The sequence below is a fragment of the Lycorma delicatula genome, chromosome 1 (genome assembly GCF_047948215.1).
Source record: "Lycorma delicatula isolate Av1 chromosome 1, ASM4794821v1, whole genome shotgun sequence".
Classification (NCBI taxonomy): Eukaryota; Metazoa; Arthropoda; class Insecta; order Hemiptera; family Fulgoridae; genus Lycorma; species Lycorma delicatula.
Window position 1 is genome coordinate 371,126,829 of NC_134455.1, and position 18,896 is coordinate 371,145,724.

At 30.1% G+C, this 18,896-nt stretch overlaps 1 protein-coding gene across 1 annotated transcript; it reads left to right on the plus strand.

Annotated features, from left to right (window-relative positions):
* The first annotated feature begins 3,551 nt into the window (after nucleotides 1-3,551).
* On the plus strand, nucleotides 3,552-15,579 carry LOC142318435 (uncharacterized). The gene is made up of 4 exons (XM_075355020.1): nucleotides 3,552-3,655; nucleotides 8,187-8,339; nucleotides 12,676-12,804; nucleotides 15,230-15,579. The coding sequence occupies exons 2-4, from the start codon at nucleotides 8,190-8,192 to the stop codon at nucleotides 15,350-15,352; spliced, it is 402 nt and encodes a 133-aa protein (XP_075211135.1). The 5' UTR covers nucleotides 3,552-3,655; nucleotides 8,187-8,189; the 3' UTR covers nucleotides 15,353-15,579.
* Nucleotides 15,580-18,896: the final 3,317 nt, after the last annotated feature.

Consider the following 18,896-nt stretch of genomic DNA (forward strand, 5'->3'; position numbering starts at 1 on the left):
TATGTATGACATTATCATTATAGAACAAAATTAGATTTTAGAAATTTATATACCTGATTACGATCATATAATAGAAAAAGTCATAATGAAAAATTATTATTTACAATAACAACAACACAATATGTAAGGAAGTAATTCCCCTTTAAAATGTATGATAAAACAAATACAAACCTATCAAAGTTTCATTGTATCAAATCCTAGAAAGCTTTATTAGCAATAATAACACTGAAATGAATTTTAAGTTACATGAATAAACATCATATAAGGAAACTATAAGCAGGAAAATTTTAGTTATTACAAACACTTTAAATATAATCTACCTTAATATTCATAATCTGAATTCAAGTACAATCCATGTAATATACAACGATGATTTAAAAAAAAAAAATAATTTTAAAGTCATTCACTTCAACATCACTAGATGTATTAATTACTGAGCACTATACAGTTGTAAACTTTAATAGATACAAGCAACTTTATGAAAATTAACAATTTTTAACTATAACTTTTTTTTGACTAAAAGGAGTTATTTTAAATAAAAAATATTTTAATTACTAAAACCACAAAAGATGATTTCTTTTTTTTCTTGCAAGAAGCCAAAAGCAATAACCAAACTGAGAAGAGAAACATACAATTTAGCAAATAAACATCATACAAATAAGAATTACACTAATTACTAAATTAAATACTTGGTTCTCTACATTATTTAATTCATGAAAACAACTACTTTACATATTTGAATTATGATGAACGGTTTTGTTAGATTTCATCCAAAAATAATAAACAAATAATTGAAAACAATCTCAGTGTAGTCCAAAAAATCTGACTGATATTTTAATTATGTAAGAGTATATTACATGCAAATTAAACAAACAACAATCATGTCACTCTAGGGACTACTACTTTCTCGAGTAACCCATAAATTTGACATCTGCCAGCAGCGCAATACAGGCAGTCAGTGACTGATTGTCCTCAGTCATACTCTTTAGACTTGTAAGTCGCTGCTGTATTATTTACACAAGGGAAACAATGACAAAACACCGCACATTCTCAGCCATCTTCATAGTTCAGATAAGCCTAACATTTACGACACAGCGTGACATCCCCGTTCAGTCTCCAGCCAATTCCCCTTGAAATTGTCTAAGAATAAAAATACTGGTGGCATGCTTCCTTGTACTCTTTGATGTCCCTCTTCCTTTCACAATCATCTGTAACATGCAGCATAGAGTCTCAGGTAATGTTTTAAAGTAATTTGACAAGTAACCTCACATCACAACCAACTGTGGTGGTTGCAGCACAGCCACCTAGTGATCTGGGATTCAGTCTGTGAGGTCCATGTTTACCACCTCATGTCTCGTTTCACCTGCAGACAAGCAATGCCTTCATCTCTTCCTTCTTCGAACGAAGAGGTCCAGAAAGCAAGTGTGCAGCTAGTCTCTCTCTAACCCAGGGGGTTGGTCTAACTGGTGGTGAACTTCATCATCGCAAATCAAGATGATTACAGACGTCTATATACAAATACTATACCACAGGCATATTTATATAGAATTTGAATACTACTACTAGATCGTGGATACCGGTGTTTCAAGGGTGGTTGGAGTTCAATTCACCACTCCTATCAGATATTCTTCAATGTTTTAATCATGAATTGATGGTAATTCCTTAAACTGGAGTACTTAGTTTTCCAAACAATTATTAAATCACAAAACTTATTTCATCTAAAATTATTGCATCAGTTTTAAATTAGAAAATTATAGTTACTCTTGTGAGCCTGTTGTAGGTCTACAGAAGTATTTGTATAATTCATAAGCTATGTCTAATTTGTAACTCTTGTATATTGTAAATGATATTGTATTGTTTGTATTAAAAAAGTGTTCTCTTAGTTTAAAAAATAGATTATTTTTCTATGCTTATTTTTTCATTTAACTGTTCCATGAACCAAATTTTATTAAATATGAAAAATTACATATTTTTTTAATGAATTATAATGTGATGCTATGATCTTTTTGAAATAATTCATTCGTATCCCCTGTGGAATATGAGGAATGTGCTTTTCATTATTTATGATCTCTTTTTTTTAAGTTGAAGTAAATTTTGATCCTAGAACTTGTTGATTCCATCACCACTCTGGGTGGTCTGTGTTTGGACTGATGTGAGGACTCTTTATTTGTTATTAAATATGTTCATAATTAGAAACCTACGGCTGAAGAGTTTTTGAGGTTATACTTTCTCTCAACAATATTAATGCAGTAATATTATGTTTTGAAATACTTTATCGTGATAAGATAACATATATATTTTTTTTAATTTGTGAAAAAAGATAAAATTAATAATTTTGAAAAATAAAATATTAGTTTATTTTACAGAAGTGTACATTTTTTCTTAGAAATTTAATGATGGGTTTTTTTTTCAGCACTAAACGTAACCAGTATGAGGCTGTTGGTTTTAACCCATCGATTACATCAATAATAGCAATGTGAAAGTGAAGTGCAAGTGAGGTCAATGCAGGTGAGGTCAATACAAATATAGGCGAGATTATATATGTAGTATTTTATTATATATATAATTAATATAATTACAATTAATATATTATATATATTAATTGTATTGTTTTCTTGTGCGACTTTCTTTTTTAATTTAGTTTTATTTTTCATCATTTTTTTGTTTTAGCTTTCAAAGTTTTACATTTTGTTCATAAAGATCAGATCTATTTTGTAAACTCAGCAATTATCAGTGAATATTTCTAGAATTTTACGGATGTAAATAATAAAACAAAAAAGTATTTCTTAAAGGTGTTTTTTTTTTTATTTTGTTTCAATATTTCAGAAAATAATAATGAAATTGCATACACCATTTTCCAAAATTTACCATTGTTTTGAAGAATATGTGTAAAAAACCTAACATTTTCAGTTATCACAATAAATTGCCCGAAATTGTCGTCATTTCTTTATTAGAAGTTGAATTTGAAATACGCGCGTGGCTCCTCACCGTCCAGTCATGCGAGACGCAAGTCAAACAACATATTAGATGTCAAGCTCGGTACAGTCGGAGACCGACCATTCTTACTATCTGTCTGTGTTAAGAGATTTGTTCTCAACCAACGTATAAAAAAACAACTAATTACCTATATAATATTTAAATTATGTTTTAATAAAAAATATGTATTTTGGGTCGGTTTGTCGTTACATAAAATTATATTTTTAAATTAATATAATCACCGACCGTAATGGACCAGAATCTATAAGGTAATTAGAAATGATTACTTGTTGTTTCATTTATTATCGTAATGTTATTTGAAGTTTTATTTTTTAACTACGTTCGTTTTTCTGTTGAATTACTTTTATTTTCAAAATACATTTTTATTAAATGCTAGCGCATTTTTTCTTTTTTAAATAAATGAATAAGTAACAATCGCTTCTAAGAATTTTATAAAAATTTCAGTAGATTCTTTACTTTTGGATTAAACCGTTTAAAAAGTTCATTGAAAAATTGTTTATAAGTTGTATATTTTTTTCAACATCGTGGATTGAAGTGTAAAATTGTGTTGGCATCATTGATCAACACTTCTACCATTTGTCTGACGAGTTGTTACGGAAACAACTCTGTTTTAATTTCAGTATTTTTTATTGTTTGTGGTTTTCATTTGTTTATCTAAGTAAGTTATTTTATACTATTCTAATATAAATTAAAAGAATTTATGTTTGATTTGTTTTTTGTATTGATGAATCGGAAGTATTGGCTTTATGCTGTTGATGTAAATTCATTTGAGTTCGATATAAAATCGTTTACCTAACCTAGTGTTATTAAAAAATTGTAACATAAATTGTGGCCATATTACTATTAGACATTTATAAATAATGATTTTTTTTGTTGGAAATTATAATATTTAATTATTCCATTATTTTCCGATACTAACAATAACAGTTCATACTAATAGAACAGTAGATAGTTTTGTAATAGACTGTTGAAATTTTCTAGTTATAATTAATGGAAAACACATCTGTTTGATGACAACTAATAGCAAATGTCACTCCTTTTTATTAGTTTCAGTTACAACTCGCTAAAATAAACGGAATTTGGTCACAAAAAACTATTGTGACACTGAACAAAAATAAGAATTATAAATAATATTTTAATCAAAACATGAACATAGTACATAAATATTCTCCTTGATGCTGTTGAGGTTATCTTTATTTGCCTTTGGTTAATTACATGGTGTGTATCCTCATTATCTCTTGCCACTGCATGTGGGAAAAAAAATTCTCATCCGTTTATTTTTCATCAGGAATCAACTCTTCTAGTTTTTCAGATTTTAAGTAAGGTCTTTACTTGGTATGTAAAAAAAATTATTAGTTAGATAGTGTAATGTTTCCTAACTGAACTTTACTTTAACTAATTTTACTTGTCCATAAAATAAACTCTGTAATCGCGGTCTGCATATCCAACCATATACCCTTTAATGATGTTACATAAAATTTTCCTCTTTTATGGTTCGGAATCCAAGCAAAACAATCTGTTCCTTCCAAAACATATTAGAAATTTCTATTTTTGCATAGGTTGGCAATAACAGCTTATCAACAATTAAGTTTTGTGTCTACCATTTAAATATTCATTTGAGTGGTGTTTGTGCTGTTATTATTTAGTCAGTCATTCATATTAGGTGATACCACAAATTGGTTTTCATCTGGAGAGTTGATGGACATGTTGATAATTTATGGTAAAGTAAATAAAGATCTGTTTGCCTGCTTTGCATGAATACCAGGAAAGTTATCCAAATCAAGTAGTACCAGATTGTAAAACATTTGAGGCTTTGGAGGAATGAGTTTGAGAAGCAGGTATGTTTAAATCACAATGATTGGTTGCTGGTCTGTGAAAATTTTTTAACAAATGCCAACACTGAAGATGCAATATTGAATGCGGTACTAGTATCTCTCACCTCAAGTATCAGAAGGTTGTCGCATCGCTTTCATGTTTCAAAATCAAGTGCGTGGCAAACATTATTGGAGCTACAATTATACCCATTCTATACAACACTTGTACAAGAGTTACTACCTTCTGATTTTGATAAACGTTTGAAATTTTGTCAATGGTTAATTAGAAAATGTGAACCTCATACCGATTTCCTAAGTAATATTCCAGTTACTGATGAATCCTATTTTATAAGAAATGACATTGTCAATTATCGAAACACTTGCACTTGGGCAGAAGAAAATTCCCATGAAACTGCTACAGACCATTTCCAACACACTTTTTTTGGTTAATGTGCAGTATGATAATGTTATAGTCCCTTTTTTCTTACTGCCAAGACTCATTGGAGATTGGTACTTGCATTTTTTATTTTGGGGTTGGATGAAGTTTTTATTCTATTTTACTTGTATTGGCATACAATAAGGATTGAGACATCATATAATAGAAGCTGAACTATTGTTAAGAATAATAATGATGTGGTTAGACAGGACATCTGATAGCATCAAACCAATGGTGCTATTAAACGTCATCCCAGCTAGCATGGATTTACTGAGCTGAACTATGCATTGAACAGTGGTGGCCCCATTTAGCAACTGCTTTGAAGAAATGTTTGCAGATTTCATTTAACGGTTTTGATACTAATACTTTTTAGAGAAAAAAAACAAAAGGTGTGTTTTTTGTTTGTAAGTTGAACTTACTAAATTTGTGTTTAATTTTTATAGACGTTATTTATATCAATTTTCCCAGAAGCAGAATCTCTACAAAGTTAACTAGAATTTTTGTTTGTTTATTGGGAAATTAACAATATAACAATATTGTTTTATTCCAAACCAAAAAAAGTATGTTCCGATAAAATTTTTTTTTGTTTTGACTGTTTCCTTGATTTAAGTGAGATAGAAGAACCACTTTCATTCAATTTCTTAGATCAAAAACCATTAGGAAACATTAAATTTATCGCTTAATTTGTACCTGAATAAATTTAGTATAGTTTAATTTCACAGTGGAATCAGAAATCAGGACTAAATTTTTTGCAAGCTGAAACTTACTAGCAAATCGTATTCAGATTTTTTTTTTTTTTGTCTTCAGTCATTTGACTGTTTTGATTCAACTCTCCAAGATTCCCTATCTAGTGCTAGTCGTTTCATTTCAGTATACCCTCTACATCCTACATCCCTAACAATTTGTTTTACATATTCCAAACGTGGCCTGCCTACACATTTTTTCCTTCTTACCTGTCCTTACAAAATTAAAGCGACTGTTCCAGGATGCCTTAGTATGTGGCCTATAAGTCTGCCTCTTCTTTTAACTATGTTTTTCTTCCAAATGCTTCTTTCTTCATCTATTTGCCGCAATACCTCTTCATTTGTCACTTTATCCACCCATCTGATTTTTAACATTCTCATATAACACCACATTTCAAAAGCTTCTAATCTTTTCTTCTCAGATACTCCGATTGTCCAAGTTTCACTTCCATATAAAGCGACACTCCAAACATATACTTTCAAAAATTACTGCAGGCTTGTTTCGCTTGTCCTATTAGGCATTTTATATTGCTCCTGCTTCGTCCATCTTTCGTAATTCTACTTCCCAAATAACAAAATTCTTGTACCTCCATAATCTTTTCTCCTCCTATTTTCATATTCAGTGGTCCATCTTTGTTATTTCTACTACATTTCATTACTTTTGTTTTGTTCTTGTTTATTTTCATGCGTTAGTTCTTGCGTAGGACTTCATCTATGCCGTTCATTATTTCTTCTAAATCCTTTTTACTCTTGGCTAGAATTACTATATCATCAGCAAATCGTAGCATCTTTATCTTTTCACCTTGTACTGTTACTCCGAATCTAAATTGATCTTTAATATCATTAATCGCTAGTTCCATGTAAAGATTAAAAAGTAACGGAGATAGGGAACATCCTTGTCAGACCCTTTCTTATTACGGCTTCTTTCTTAGGTTCTTCAATTATTACTGTTGCTGTTTGGTTCCTGTACATGTTAGCAATTGTTCTTCTATCTCTGTATTTGAACCCTTATATTTTAAAAATTCTGAACATTTTATTCCAGTCTACGTTATCGAATGCCTTTTCTAAGTCTATTAACGCCAAGTATGTTGGTTTGTTTTTCTTTAATCTTCCTTCTACTATTAATCTGAGGCCTAAAATTGCTTCCCTTGTCCCTATACTTTTCCTGAAACCGAATTGGTCTTCTCCTAACACTTCTTCCACTCTCCTCTCAATTGTTCTGTATAGAATTCTAGTTAAGATTTTTTATGCACGACTAGTTAAACTAATTGTTCTTAATTCTTCACATTTATCTGCCCCTGCTTTCTTTGGTATCATGACTATAACACTTTTTTTGAAGTTGATGGAAATTCCCCTTTTTCATAAATATTACACACCAGTTTGTATAATCTATCAATCGCTTCCTCACCTGCACTGTGCAGTAATTCTACAGGTATTCTTTTCCATTCAGGATTCTGTTCATTCTATTCTATTCCAGGAGCCTTTCTGCCATTTAAATCTTTTAATGCTCTCTTAAATTCAGATCTCAGTATTGTTTCTCCCATTTCATCCTCCTCAACTTCCTCGTTTTCCGATTTATGTTTACGTAAAACGTTTTTATTATTTTTGGCTATAGAATCATGCCTTTATTTACCTTAGTGAAGTTCATCAGCTGAATGGTTCTAGTTTTTACTAGTTCTTGTAATTTACTGTTTGTTAGTTTCACTTTATACTTAATCCATCACAAAAACAAAATTCAAATATTTTAAAATAGTATAACAAGATGTTAAAAATTTCAGTTCAATGATTTCAATTTTCATCATAAATCTCATATTTTATTTATGTTAAAACAGAACTGCATTTATTATTTTGCAAATATGTAAATATCTTGATTTATCATGTCATCACTACACCTAACATGAAATATCTGAAAAGCTAACGTTCATAACCGTGAGGCTGTGACTAAACTTTCAATATAAAAAGAATTTTGTTACATTATTCTAAGGATATGCATATGAGCCATATGTAGTTCCCATGGCTTCCAACGGCTGCGTCACATGTCCTCACAAACAGATTTAATGTCAATCACATTCAAGTCATCATAAAACAAATCAAAAACTATCATTAAGGAATTATAAGAGACAGATGTTTATAGTTTTTTTTTTTATTAGGGGTATTCATTATAATTTTTGTTTGTTTCTTTTTATTTTTTTACAGATAATGGATGGGCCAATAAGTAATACTTTTATTAATGAAGTTCTGCCTGTTAATAAAGATATTAAATTAGAGACTGAACAGGATGATGTAGCAGAAATGACATGCTTATTTGTACCACATCACATGACCAAAACTGATACATCATTTGAGCATGTAAGTTTTTTTTTATTTTGTATGTTTGGCCGACAGAACCGTGAAGCAATTTTTTGCATTTATTTATATTTATTTCTGCTGTGTGTTTTCGTTCCTGGTTTTCAAACAGTTGTTTGTTCTTTTGCTTTATTTTCGTCTTCTGTCTTTTGACCAAATGTTCTTTTTTCTCCTCTTTGAAATCCTTGAAACCTTTATTGATGTTCTTTTTTTACTGTAAATGTAGTTGATGGTATTTTTTATGAGCATGGAAAAAGATTTGGTTTTTCTTTTTCTGATAGAATATGAGATTTTCTTGGTTTCATTGTGTTTGTAATAAGAATCTTTATTATTTCTTAATCTGCATTCATTTTCTTGTATTCTTATTGGTCCTAGGATTTTTCTCAAGTTTTTACTTTGTTTTTGTAATTGGATTTATTTTATCCGATTTCAAACTGAGGATGTACCTGATATAAACCTCGGGTTTGATTACCAAATTTTGGTATCTGATTTTGGCATCTACTGAGTTGTTACTTTTGTTATTTCTTAGTTAGTAGGCAAATTCTATTTTTCTCATTCTTTTTTGATTGAATTCACTATCTAAATGATTAATTTCGATTTTACTCCCATATATTAAAATTTGTTGACTATTGATTTTTCCATGTTTTGTTTTTTGGGACTGGGGATAATAAAAGCATAACCTAAAGTTCTGAAAAGTTAATGTTACCAGTTAAGAGTTAATTTACCATTTACAATTTACCTCTTCGTAAGAGTTAATTTACCATTTTTAGTGACTTAGATACAGTATAACAAGTGTATTTATTGAAGGTTAACTTTCTATCAAAATATTGACCTAAGTCTTTAATAAAAAATACCTTCAGTAATGCAGTATTATTCAGTAAATAATTATATCAACATTAGCAAACCTTCCAAATTAAATATGAAAAAAAAATTTATGTTAGAAGAAATGGTATTTAAGTTACATTATTTTTGCATAGAGTTCAAATTGATTTGAAGTAATTTAATATAAACTGGATTTTGATAAGCTTAAATAATTTCATATCATCCACAAATAATAAAAAATGTGAATAGCGTATAATTTAATTGAATCTCGCTTATAAATACTAGGAAAACTGGAGAACCCAAATGCATGCCTTGCCTTACACCAGATCAAACATAAATAGGCTTAGAGATAAAATTATAATTTTTTTATATACGGGATTCTTTTTGAACAAAATTAATGTATCAAAGAAAACAATTAATTGTTAAATCCATACGCACCAAATTTTAATAACTAATATGATATTAAATTCTTTTTTCCTGTTTAGCCTCCGGTAACTACCGCTTAGATAATACTTCAGAGGATGATATGTATGAGTGTGAATGAAGTGTAATCTTGTACATTCTCAGTTCGACCATACCTGATATGTGTGGTTAATTGAAACCCAACCACCAAAGAACACCGGTATCTACGATCTAGTTTTGAAATCCGTGTAAAAATATCTGGCTTTACTAGGACTTGAACGCTGGAACTCTCTCCCAAATCAGCTGATTTGGGAAGACGCGTTCACCACTAGACCAACCCGGTGGGTTAATATGATATTAACTACATCAAATGCAGAACAGAAATCAGTATAAATTTCATCAATTTAATAACTATCATTTAGTGAATCAACATTATTATCCATATATACACAAAAGGTCGTTTGTATAGATTTACGTTCCAAAAAACCATGTTTTTCAGGAATTACAAATTGCTTTATACGAGGTGTAATTTTCATGCAAACTATCTTATCTAAGAGTTTGACAAAAACTTTGCATTTGCTGATAGTGCAATAATTATGGATATCACAGTTTTTAAATAACTGGCATATGTAGCAAATTTTCCAAATGCTATAAGAAACAAGAGTATTTAAAGAACAATTTAAGAGCTTAGTTGAAAACTGTACAAAAAGGCGGAGAATTTGTTCACTAAAAGAGAATGAATATTTTCTGGGCCAATCAAAAAATTATAATTAGTCAGCAAATGACTTCAACATCATTCTCAGAATAACATTTTCTATAGCAGTCATTACAATTAAATGTAATTTCAGTTGAAAAAATCATTGTTAGAGTTTCAAAATCCATGAGATGGAGAAGATCTATCATCATTTTTGTTAGCTATAAAATAATCTTAGGAATCATTAAATAAAGATTCCTCAACATTAACAGTATAATTTAATAATAAATCTTTACAACTAAGAGTATTACATACACTTTGTTGTTAAATAATTCTTAAAATTAGTAGATGTACATTGTATCATTTAGTAAATATTAAATCTTACAATACTAATATTTTTATAATCCGTGAAATATTTATGAGAGATAAGACTAGAATTCAAAATCTTAAGACAACGTTGTTATCTGTAAAGGTAAATGATATATTTATAACGATAAAAAATTTCACCATGAGCATTAACACTTAACCTCAGTAAGATTAGAAAAAACTAAATCATGAGAATTAACGCAAGATTTGTAACAAATTATTTCATTATAAAAGATTACATTTTGTAGAAAAATCTGTAAAGTGAGTAGCAACATTTTTAACATTTAAGTTTGGATGATAACATTTTGTAGGGTTTCCCTTAGAAAACCTGGCAAATTAAGGTCACCTAGTAATAATAATTTAACTGTGGCTGCACTGTTAATGTTTGTGGTAAGTGAATTAGAAATACAATTTTTATTTTTTAATTTTATAAATTATACAAAAAATCATAAAATATTTACTTTGTAGCATTCATTTATTGTTTTTTATTACACCAAGTAGATTTACTACAACTGAGATTAATTAAAACAATTTGTAAAGGTTCTCTCTAAAGAAGGAGAGTGTTTTAAATGTATATGCCATACGTTTCCACAACTGTCAGAACTGAATTTATCACTTATTTAAATAAGTGATAAAGAAGTTTTTTGGGAATTTCTTTTTTTTGTCTTCAGTCATTTGACTGGTTTGATGCAGCTCTCCAAGATTCCCTATCTAGTGCTAGTCGTTTCATTTCAGTATACCCTCTACATCCTACATCCCTAACAATTTGTTTTACATATTCCAAACGTGGCCTGCCTACACAATTATTCCCTTCTACCTGTCCTTCCAATATTAAAGCGACTATTCCAGGATGCCTTAGTATGTGGCCTATAAGTCTGTTTCTTTTTTTAAGTATATTTTTCCAAATGCTTCTTTCTTCATCTATTTGCCGCAATACCTCTTCATTTGTCACTTTATCCACCCATCTGATTTTTAACATTCTTCTATAGCACCGCATTTCAAAGGCTTCTAATCTTTTCTTCTCAGATACTCCGATTGTCCAAGTTTCACTTCCATATAAAGCGACACTCCAAACATACACTTGCAAAAATCTTTTCCTGACATTTAAATTAATTTTTGATGTAAACAAATTATATTTCTTACTGAAGGCTTGTTTCGCTTTTGCTATTCAGCATTTTATATCGCTCCTGCTTCGTTCATCTTTAGTAATTCTACTTCCCAAATAACAAAATTCTTCTACCTCCATAATCTTTTCTCCTCCTATTTCCACATTCAGCGGTCCATCTTTGTTATTTCTACTACATTTCATTACTTTTGTTTTGTTCTTGTTTATTTTCATGCGATAGTTCTTGCGTAGGACTTATCTATGCCGTTCATTGTTTCTTCTAAATCCTTTTTACTCTCGGCTAGAATTACTATATCATCAGCAAATCGTAGCATCTTTATCTTTTCACCTTGTACTGTTACTCCGAATCTAAATTGTTCTTTAACATTATTAACTGCTAGATCCATGTAAAGATTAATGTTGGGAACAATAAGAACCCAAATTTTAAGTTTATAGTGGAAGTTATGCTAATGAAATTCCAAGAGGTCCATTTTCTGCATTCTTATATTAATTACTTACTCGATAATCTTGGTGCTGTAAGTGAAGAACAGGTTGAAAGATTTCATTTAGATATAAACAAACTGGAACACACTAATGAAATGGAAGACAGAAGAATGCAAACCTGATTGCAGGGTACTGTTAGTGCTTCCATATAGATGATTCGCAAGCTGACTAGAATAGAAAATATGACCTGAGAAGCGTTGAAAGGAAGAAAAAAGGCAGTAGAAGTCTGTAGAGGTAAAAAAAAAACTGCGTAGGGGTAAGAAAAATAATGTTACTTGACAGAAAAAAAAATTGTGGCCATATTTGAAAACAGTGTACAAAATAACATAAAAATCAGTTTATCAGATAACAAAAACATTCAAATCCCTTAATTTAGTTCACCTCCTTTATACAAAAAATTATAAAATATTTACTTTGTGTCATTAATTTTTTGTTTTTTATTACAGCAAGTAAATTTACTACAACTGAAAGAGGAACCGCTTGATATTATTGATGATGATATTGAAAAAGATCCTTTAGCAATTGAAGAGACCAACTTAGTTAAATCAGAAAATTTTAAAGTTGAAAATGAAGAGGTAAGGGTGTTAGATTTTGCATACATTGGAACACCAATTATCCAGATTGACTTTTGGAATGCCAAATCTGGATAATGTAAAAACGTTTATCATATATAGTGCAGATATCATTCTAATGAGTAACACACTAAGGTTACTTAGTGTGTTACTTATATATAACATGTGTTTTATATATATATATATATATATAAATAAAAATAAATTTATTTTAGTAAAATTAAAAAGAAATTTGGAACATTTGTATAGTGTAAGGAAAAAGAGGTACAATCATATGGTTAAAAAATACAGTGTGTAGGAATTTGCTTTATAATTAGTTTTACAAAAGCCAAAATATATATATATGTTTTTGCTAAATGAATTACAAATAAGTCAATTAAAAACCCCAGTAAAAAAAGATGATAAAAAAAATTTTCAGATAGCATATATACAGCTAGAAACAAAACCATCACATCATTATCTACCTGCTTCCACAGGTGAAACCTCAAACTGGTTTACTAATTTTTTTTTTTTTAAGAAACTGCATAAAGATTAGTCTGCTTCATAAGAATATAAAACTAATTCAGTAAAAAATAACCTGAATAAAGAATGTACACTAGGTATACATAGTTAGAGAAGTTTATTCCTGGAGTAGGGTAAAAATGTTCTGCACTGATGTACGAATAGTTTACGACTGACAGCAGTAGATGAGATTAGTAACACATAACCAATAACGATGTTAACAGAAGCATTGTTAAAGGTGACACTCAAATAACTGCAGTTCCAGCATTCTCAGTTTGGTTTTGACATTGCTCACCTATGTATGTGAATATATACATATACGAGGTGCGACAATAAAGTAATGTGAAAAAAAGGTTGCTTACCGTTTTAGTCATGTTTAGTTTGTCTCCTTCAAAGTAGTTCCCCTCTGATTGCACACACTTATTCCAGCGTTTCTGCCATCGATGGTAACATTTCTGGAACTCATCTTCTGTAATATCCTCCTGTGACCCTCGTCACAGCTTTTTAGACATCTTGTGTTGTTTGAAAATGGTATCCCTTGACCGCCATTTTGACTCTTGGAAATAGAAAAAAGTCCCACGGAGCGATATCTGGCGAATAAGGTGGCTGTAGTAGTACTGAAATTTGTTTTGAGGTTAAAAATTCCCGTACTGACAGAGCAGTATGGGATGGCGCATTATCATGATGCATAATCCAATTATCAGCAATGTTGACAATGACACGAAGAACTCGTTTACGAAGTCTTTCTAAAATTTATTTGTAGAAACATTGGTTAACTGTTTGTCCAGGAGGCACCCGCTCTTTATGAATAATTCCCTTGGAATCGAAGAAACACACAAGCATGCATTTCACTTTTGACTTTGACATGTGAACTTTTTTTGTTCTGGGTGATCCCTTTGAGCACCATTGCAAACTTTAGTGTTTCGTCTCTGGATCGTATTGCAAAAACCAACCTTCATCACCGGTGATAACACGGCCCAACAAATCTGGATTGATTTTCGTTTGCTCTAACAGATCGGCTGCCACATTTTTCTGTGTTTCTCGCTATTGTTGTGTGAGATTTTTGGGGACCATTTTTGCACAAATCTTTCACATACCAAGATCTAAAATTAATATTAGACGAACCGTTTCTCGATCGATGTTGAGTTCTTCTGTGATCATTTTCACAGATAATCTTCAATCAGATTGTACGATTTCATACACCCTGGTCAAGTTGACATCTGTTCGTGAGGTTGATGGTCGTCCATTGCGGTCATCATCTTCAACATTCGTTCTGCCTTCACTAAAAATTGTATGCCACCGAAAAACTTGAGCTCTTGACATAATCTTCTCTCCAAAAACCTTCTGAAGGTTACCGTAAGTTGTCGTCGCGTTTTCACCCGATTTAACGCAAAAAGAAATGGCATACTGTTGCGCAATATTTTGCAGTTTCATTTCTGTGACGAGAGACACAAAAAAAACATGTGTTCACTTATTACAGCACAACTCACGACTGAGCAGTTGCATCAATGTGCCGCTTGGACTAGAAGTAGCTTATAGAACAAGGTCAAATATGGTGTGCCTACGCAAGCTGCAGGGTTGCCACATCTTGCAAAGAAAAATCAGTCTCATTACTTTATTGTCGCACGTCGTATATATATATATATATATATATATATATATATATATATTTAAATATTGTTGGATATTTCTCCTTGTCTGATACAACATCCAGAGAAGCTTTGTTCAGGAACATGGTAAATCTCCATAAAGTTTGGTGGAACACCATCTTGTTGCATACTGAATCCTGAATTAATCTGAGGAACAGTGAAGTCCTCAAGCATTTCGGGTAACAGAATTTCATTCCATCATAATCTGACATTGACTTTTAATGTGTCCCTTTGATTTTCAATTGTAATTATTTGTTGTTTTTTTTTTAATTCTACAGGTTACTATTGACAATGGAACTAGAAGTTCTACGTTAAAATCACACTTAAATATTCATACAAAAGAGAAAGGTTATGTTTGTAACTTCTGCCAAAAGGTTTTTAGAATTGTTCTTCTAATTTGAACAGACATCTTAATATTCATACAAGAGAGAAAAATTATGTATGTAAATTCTGCCAAAATGTTTTTTATAATCATTCTAATTTAAAGAAACATCTTAATATTCATACTAAAGAGAAAAAAATATGTATGTAAGCATATACACATAAAGTAGACTAGAATGAGATTTAAACAATTTAAATTTTGGCATAGTTATGCCTACAAAGCACTTTTTTCTTTTTTTTTTAACATGTACCACCGTTAGATATTGTGTCAGAGATGAGATGGTAATTTGTAGAATATGAAAAATGTTAATACCTTTGTAGAATGTGAAAAATGCCATACCTGACCAGGATTCGAACCCAGAACATGTAGAGATGAAAGGCTACAACACTACAATTTTTACCACATAGGCCAGCCAAGGCTACAAAATGCTTAAAGAGAAAAAAAATTAGATTTATATATTACCTTTGTTTATAATGTGCGGATAATGTTTATGAACATTTTGAACAATTTGGTAGGTGTTGATTGATTCCACCAATTCAGAAAATGAGGGGTGTAAAGTTCACAAGTGAAAGTTGTTTTTGACATTGTTTTTCTCAAATGCATTTTCACAAGTAACACTGATCTTGAATGGCTGTAAAGCCTCGTTCTGATTTTGTATTAAATTTACTTCATATCACATGTCTTACATTTTAGTAATGTTTTCAGATATTAAAACCAACAAAAAGTGTATAATCTGATATCTTTGTCTGTTATCAATATTGATCTCAAAATCTTTATTGTTTTTCTTTATTCTTTTATTCTCTATCCAGAATAGAATAAAAAGTGATCGGAGTCAACAGATCACATTACCTTATCCCTTTTTTGACTTTAATCATTCCTGCAATTCCAAATAAGTTTAACTTTAGAAAAGACAATGGAAATTTTTGTTCAGTTAAAAGTTTATCATTCATTCCCATTTCTATCAACAGAATCATATACCTTTTTAAAATGTAAAATGTAGTACATAATTCTTGTATTTCACCATTATATCTCATTTTATTAATTTCACACACGATTTGTTCCACACAAGATCTTCCTGTTCTAAACCACCCTGATAAATTCTTCAAATTGTTTATTGATGTGCTATTCAGTTTTCTACAACTTTAGGTTACTAAAAGAAGAGATATTCCTATGTGATATTAACTTCTATTTTGTCTCCTTTTTGGGTAGAGGATGAATTAGGGCAGACTGCCCATTCTTATGGGATTTTTTCTGTTTTCCAAATGTTTTCAAATAATTTCTCTAATAGATCATCATACATTAATTAACTAATCAGTATAATTATAAAAGTTACGCTATTATTGAGTCCTCACCAGATACTTTATTATTTTATAGATATTAAATATTAAATATTCAGTACTTACGTATTAATGCCACCGCAGCTACAGCTTTATTTAAAAACAAAGTATTCAATCACCGGTGGAAAATGAACAGGCTCTATTAATTTTAATAAATGGTTATTTATATTTATTTATTTAATAAATATAATTTAACCAAACTTAACCTATGCTCGCTTCGCTCGCTAATCTTGACTAATTAACACCGTAATTTTTTGAGTATTTATTTAATAAATTCAGTAATTATTGCAATTATTTATTATTTAAATAATCAAAACAGTCAAGGTTAGCGAGTGTAGGTTAAGTTTGGTTAATTTTTTTTTTTTGTCTTCAGTCATTTGACTGGTTTGATGCAGCTCTCCAAGATTCCCTATCTAGTGCTAGTCGTTTCATTTCAGTATACCCTCTACATCCTATATCCCTAACAATTTGTTTTACATATTCCAAACGTGGCCTGCCTACACAATTTTTTCCTTCTACCTGTCCTTCCAATATTAAAGCGACTATTCCAGGATGCCTTAGTATGTGGCCTATAAGTCTGTCTCTTCTTTTAACTATATTTTTCCAAATGCTTCTTTCTTCATCTATTTGCCGCAATACCTCTTCATTTGTCACTTTATCCACCCATCAGATTTTTAACATTCTCCTACAGCACCGCATTTCAAAAGCTTCTAATATTTTCTTCTCATATACTCCTATCGTCCAAGTTTCACTTCCATATAAAGCGAAACTCCAAACATACACTTTCAAAAATCTTTTCCTGACATTTAAATTAATTTTTGATGTAAACAAATTATATTTCTTACTGAAGGCTCGTTTAGCTTGTGCTATTCGGCATTTTATATCACAACTGCTTCGTCCATCTTTAGTAATTCTACTTCCCAAATAACAAAATTCTTCTACCTCCATAATCTTTTCTCCTCCTATTTTCACATTCAGCGGTCCATCTTAGTTATTTCTACTACATTTCATTACTTTTGTTTTGTTCTTGTTTATTTTTACGCTATAGTTCTTGCGTAGGACTTCATCTATGCCGTTCATTGTTTCTTCTAAATCCTTTTTACTCTCGGCTAGAATTACTATATCATCAGCAAATCGTAGCATCTTTATCTTTTCACCTTGTACTGTTACTCCGAATCTAAATTGTTCTTTAACATCATTAACTGCTAGTTCCATGTAAAGATTAAAAAGTAACGGAGATAGGGAACATCCTTGTCGGACTCCCTTTCTTATTAAGGCCTCGTTCTTATGTTCTTCAATTGTTACTGTTGCTGTTTTTTTCCTGTACATGTTAGCAATTGTTCTTCTATCTCTGTATTTAAACCCTAATTTTTTTAAAATGCTGAACATTTTATTCCAGTCTACATTATTGAATGCCTTTTCTAGGTCTATAAATGCCAAGTATGTTGGTTTGTTTTTCTTTAATCTTCCTTCTACTATTAATCTGAGGCTTAAAATTGCTTCCCTTGGTTAAATTATATTTATAAAATAAATAACCATTTATTAAAATTAATAAAGAGACTGTTTTGAATCTATGTTAAACTCTATATCGGTCCATTTTCCACCGAAACCTGATTGACTACTTTTTTTTTAAATAAAGCTATAGCTGTGGTGGCGTTAATACGTAAGTACCAAATATTCTTTATTTCTTGTTTATTCGTGGGATTTTAGTTTTCTAGTTTATTTACTTGTTCCAAACAGTTGAGCTTTTCTTTGGTATTTTGCAGTTTCAATAGTTCTTCAAAATAAATTGCTAAAATTTTACTATCGCAAGTTTATATGACATATTTAAACTTTTTTTTTATATTATCTGTACTTAATTTTTTAGAAAATAATTTTCTTGGAGGAAGAGATTAATTTATTGTAATAAAAAGTGCAGTATATTTGAATTTCAGTTTTAGAAATACGTTTATAAGATATAAATTGTGAGTTTTTATGTGATGTTAATAAATAACATTTTCTTCATAATTTAAAAGATTTTAGAATTATGAAGTTTGATTTTATTATATATCTGTATAGTTAAAATTTTAACATCCACTTTTAATATTTAAGCGGATTAAATGAATGTTTATATATATTTATTTTATTTTAAAAGTTGTATTATCGATTTATTTTCAAATGTAAATTCTGTTAAATATTTTTTAATCTAATAAACAAAGTTCTACAGAAAAAAGGTTGATTTTTATT

Bases quoted from the DNA above. Each gene is read 5' to 3' on its own strand.
- LOC142318435 (XM_075355020.1), top strand. From the start codon at position 8,190: ATGGATGGGCCAATAAGTAATACTTTTATTAATGAAGTTCTGCCTGTT. The intron at 8,340-12,675 runs GTAAGTTTTTTT...TTTTTATTACAG, and splicing joins CTGATACATCATTTGAGCAT to CAAGTAAATTTACTACAACT. The intron at 12,805-15,229 runs GTAAGGGTGTTA...TTAATTCTACAG, and splicing joins TTAAAGTTGAAAATGAAGAG to GTTACTATTGACAATGGAAC.